Source organism: Cebus imitator, unplaced genomic scaffold, assembly GCF_001604975.1.
Source record: "Cebus imitator isolate Cc_AM_T3 unplaced genomic scaffold, Cebus_imitator-1.0 Scaffold42, whole genome shotgun sequence".
Classification (NCBI taxonomy): domain Eukaryota; kingdom Metazoa; phylum Chordata; class Mammalia; order Primates; family Cebidae; genus Cebus; species Cebus imitator.
Window position 1 is genome coordinate 6,589,394 of NW_016107357.1, and position 4,707 is coordinate 6,594,100.

General features: G+C 45.6%; 1 protein-coding gene and 1 pseudogene across 1 annotated transcript in view; one reads left to right on the forward strand and one right to left on the reverse strand.

Annotated features, from left to right (window-relative positions):
* The window catches only part of CAPN8 (calpain 8), an 82,876-nt gene extending 82,021 nt beyond the window's left edge, over nt 1-855 (reverse strand). The window contains exon 1 of the mRNA XM_037737720.1: nt 501-855. Coding sequence (XP_037593648.1) covers nt 501-551 — 51 coding nt within the window. The 5' untranslated portion in view covers nt 552-855. The remainder of the gene's footprint in view (nt 1-500) is intronic.
* Nucleotides 1-4,707, forward strand: part of LOC108302701 — a 17,691-nt pseudogene that overhangs the window by 1,815 nt on the left and 11,169 nt on the right.

Consider the following 4,707-nt stretch of genomic DNA (forward strand, 5'->3'; position numbering starts at 1 on the left):
AATACATATGATGTTATTACATATGCTGAAACAGATCTATGAGAAAAGTCTTTTAAATAAATTATTTAATCCTAAAAAAGAAAGAAAGCCATGTGTTGACTAATAATAATGAGAGTATTATGAATCAAGGATTACAATTAATCCAATTTTGAACATTAGCAGTAAAAAAAGGAATCCCCACAGCAGGTAGAGAGGGAGGTATTTACGAGTTAAGAATCCTGCCCAAGGAGTCTCAGATCTAACAAGCCTGTTCCCACAGCAGACCTGGAGGTGAAATCAGCTAGGAGGGTGGTATCCGCAGCCCCTCAGTCACCCTCCCTTGCAGTTAGACTCTATGCTGCACGTGGAAAGAGCCACATTTCCCATCCCCAGCTCCCCAATCACTAGTTCAAAGAGAACACTGAGTTCTCCACTGAGTTTTCAAAAGGGAGGCAAAGGAAAATAAAACATTAATAGGTTCTTGTTAGACTTTCAATTTATAAGGAACTTTAGAGAAATACCTCAAGCTGAACCTGTAGTATCCAGGTGGGAACTTGGGCAGACGGTAGCATTTCTCAGGTTCATTCCAAAACACTGCTTGCAGATCCTTCCCACAGCTGCTGTTTAAACGCATGCCCTATCCAGTTGTCCCTTCTTTCCTCTCCATCCCCACGGCCGTGACTTAAGTGCAGTTCTTCATTCCTTCTAGCCCGCAGCACAGCAAGAGCCTTCTAAATTTCTCAAATCCCTCCAATCTCCAGTCTGATCCTATCACTCAAGGTACTTCGGTGCTTCTCACCTTGCCTTAAAAATGATGGCCCAACTCCTTGGCACAGCACTGTGACCCTCAGCATCTGCCCGTCTCACCCTGCCACCATCACAACCCTATCTGCCCGTATCTCCTCCATGCAGAACTAACATTGGAAATGCCCCACAAATTCGCAGTGCCTTTTCACACCTCTGTGCTCTTTCTGACCGCAAGAACAGTCACTCTGGTCTCTCCCTGCTTAGGCATGACTCAGTTTTCTAGATTAAGTTCAAATATCACTCTTCCAGAAAGTCTCTGAAGGTAAAGGCCGGCCTGTGCATCTCACTGAATTGTAATCGATAGTTGGCTTCTCCCTGCCATATCTTCGCCACTGCTCTCATTAAAGTTGAAATTCATAGCATGCAGGGACTGTATTTTTCATCCTTATGTCTCTATTCCCTTTATCTCAAATTTCTTTTTTTGTTGTTGTTTGTTTTGGTTTGGTTTTTGGGGCTTTTTTGTTTTGTTTTTGAGATACAGTCTCGCTCTGTCTCCCAGGCTGGAATGCAGTGGCATGGCATGATCTCGGCTCAATGCAACCTCCACCCCTATCCCCAAGTTTGAGCGATTCTCCTACCTCGGCCTCCTGGGTAGCTGGGATTACAGGTGCACATCATCACACTCAGCTAATTTTTGTATTTGTAGTAGAGACGGGGTTTCACCATGTTGGCCAGGCTGGTCTCGAACTCCTGACCTCAGGTGATCTGCCCACCTTGGCTTCCCAAAGTGCTGGGAGGACAGGCGTGAGCCACTGCATCCACCCGATCTCAAATTTCTTTCTGTGACCTAGTACCTGGCACATAAGAGGAGTTCAATACATGCTTGATGAATTAATAATTAGCTAAATGTTTAAGTCATATTCAGACTTTGTGTTTCACACTCTTGGTCTGGTAAGAGACAAAGTATAGTTAAGGCCAGGATGAGGATAATTGTAGGAATTAAAGTACCGTGTATACTGAGGACTCATTTCACGTAGGAGTCTCTGAAAATGTTTGCGAGTACAATTTAAACCAAGACAACCTAAAGATTTTGAGAAGCACTAAAAGTATCCAGAGAAAATAAGAACTTAGATGCAGCCAATACAAGCTCAAGACTGAGTCTACAATTCTAGATTCCAGCCTCTGCTATGCCACATTCTAGAGTGACCTGGAGAAGTCACTTTAACCCTGGGTCTTCCTTTGCTCATCTGACACCGAGGGCATGGGAGCCTGGAGCCCAGCCCCCCATGCACCCTGCCTAGCTACACATCTCTGGAGGTGAAAAGCTGCTTGGCATTGAACACAGCCATCAGCCTGGGAGCTAGGCCAAGCCTCACCAGGGAACAGTGAGGGGCTCCCGGCTCCGACACCACACAGGTGCACACACCCGCCTGCTCATCAGGCCCCCGGCGGGGCCCTTTACACACACCATCTCCTGCTTTTCCAACAATGCCGTGCAAGAGCAACTATCATAGCTGTGTTCTACAAGTGAGAAAGCCGAGCTTTATCCACAGGTCCTCAGTAGCAGGAGTAGAACTGGAACCCAAGTGTGTTAGCTAAAAGCCCACACATGTATCCAATATACCATACTGACATAGCTTAAAGTGACAAACGATCACTTTACGTAGACTGCACCCAGCATATTGAACTGGTGGAGTCTGCACTCTCACCACAGACAGAGTCCCCTCTCCCCTCCACATCTCCCCCCAACCACCCAAATTAAGGACTGCTGGATTCCTCTGCTAGTCCCAGGTAAGATACTCCCTCACCTTCCAGCAGCAGGTAACAAGGACCAGGAGGCACCAGAGACAACCCCAGCTCCTCACTGCAGCCAGCAAGGGAATATGGCCTCTCAGAGCAGCTGAGATTCGAGCCAGTTGAAATTAAACTGCAAGCAGCAACAGCAGTCAGTGGTAATGCATGTTGTTTCAAGGTATCAATGCCAAGGTGTGATGGCTCCAGCACTGGTGGTCTCTGCTGCCCCCTAGACGTCTGTTTGCTCCAACAGGCCTCATAGATTAATTTAAAACTAAGTGCTTGGTGTAACATTGCATAGCAACACTCTTTTCCTGCTTCATCGATCATGCATTTATCCTACCTTTCCTGTGTGGACTGTACGTAGTTGACCAGGCAATGCTCTTCTTAAGAATTGCAGCTAGCTGGGCGCAGTGGCTCACAACTGTAATCCCAGCACTTTGGGAGGCCGAGGTGGGTGGATCACGAGGTCAGGAGTTCAAGACCAGCCTGGCCAAGATGGTGAAACCCTGTCTCTACTAAAAACTACAAAAAAATTAGCTGGGCACGGTGGCAGGCGCCTGTAATCCCAGCTACTCGGGAGGCTGAGACAGGAGAATCACTTGAACCCAGGAGGCAGAGGTTGCAGTGAGCCAAGATCACGCCACTGCACTCCAGCCTGGGCAGCAGAGTAAGACTCTGTCTCAAACAAACAAAAAATAATTGCAACTAATAGGAGAACAAGTGATCGAGGAGTCACTGTCTTGCAACCCTTAATGAAATAATGAGTCTAGGTAGTCATCACCAGTGGCTGCTAACACAATTAGATGAAAGGCTAATGGGGAACTTTATAATAGATGGATCTGACTGAAACACCGAAGCCTGCGTATCAGTCTGTGCATCTATGCATGGGACATTACTGCCGTCTCACATAATAGGGTGTACAATACAAGCCCATCTGTGAAGGCCTCTGTCGTCCCCCCAAAACATAAACTGAATCCAATCAAACCTCTAGATTTCACCGCCAGTTTAGAGAAAATAAGAGGTTAGGGTTTCTCTTACCTTTTTGCCTCTGCATTATTGACATTTTGGATAACCACCAAAAGGACAGTAAAAGAATGTGTAACTAACCAGTCTAACGGTGAAACTAAAAAATCAAAATAGTTAATCCAAAAGAAAACACAAAGCAAGGAGACGAAGGAAAACTTAGACTTGACGGGACAAATAAAAAGCCAAAAGAAGAAAGAAGGTTTAGATACAAATATATTAGTAATTCCATTCAACCTAAATGACTTCATTTAAAGAAACAAAATTCTCAGCCTAGTTAAGGACGACAAAGTGACGTCGCTTAACTATGAAGTTATAGAAAGGTTAAAAGTACAGGAGAGATCCAAGATGGCTGATTACTAGCAGCTCAGGATTGTAGCTCCCAGAGAAAGCGCAGAGAATGAGAGGACGCCACACTTTCAGATGCATTTTTGTTGCTCACGCACCAGGAGATTCCCAGCGGAGGAGCCCCACGAGGTCGCCAGCACGACTCTCGTGGCCGGCGCGGCAGTTCTTGGTGCAGAGTAAACGGGACTGGGTCCGCTTTTGGTCGATGTTTGGAGCTCCGGGAAGGCAGAGTAGCCTATTCAGCTGATTGAAAAAGGGACTCAAGAAGGAAGCCAGACTGGAGATTCCCGGGCAGAAAAGCACCAAGAATCTTAACGCAGCTGTTTTAGCCGGCGCAGTGGGTTGCTCAGATTCCAGTGCTGGGAATCAACAAGTGGGATGTCCACTCAGAGACCTAATTTGAAAGTCGGTAATTACAAAGACGACAGGTGGATAAATTTACAATGATGGGAAGAAACCAGCGTAAAAAGGCTGAGAATACCCAAAATCAGAATGCCTCTCCCTCTACAGGTGATCACAGTTCCTCATCAACAAGGGAACAAGGCCTGATGGAGAACGAGTGTGTTCCATTAACAGATTTAGGCTTCAGAAGGTGGATAATAAGAAACTTCTGTGAGTTAAAAGAACATGTTCTAGCCCAATGTAAAGAAACTAAGAACCTTGAAAAAAGGTTTGATGCAATACTAACAAGAATAGACAATCTAGAGAGGAATATAAGTGAATTAATGGAACTGAAGAATACAATACGAGAACTCTGCGAAGTATGCACAGGTTTTAACAGTCGAATTGATCAAGCAGAAGAAAGGATATCAG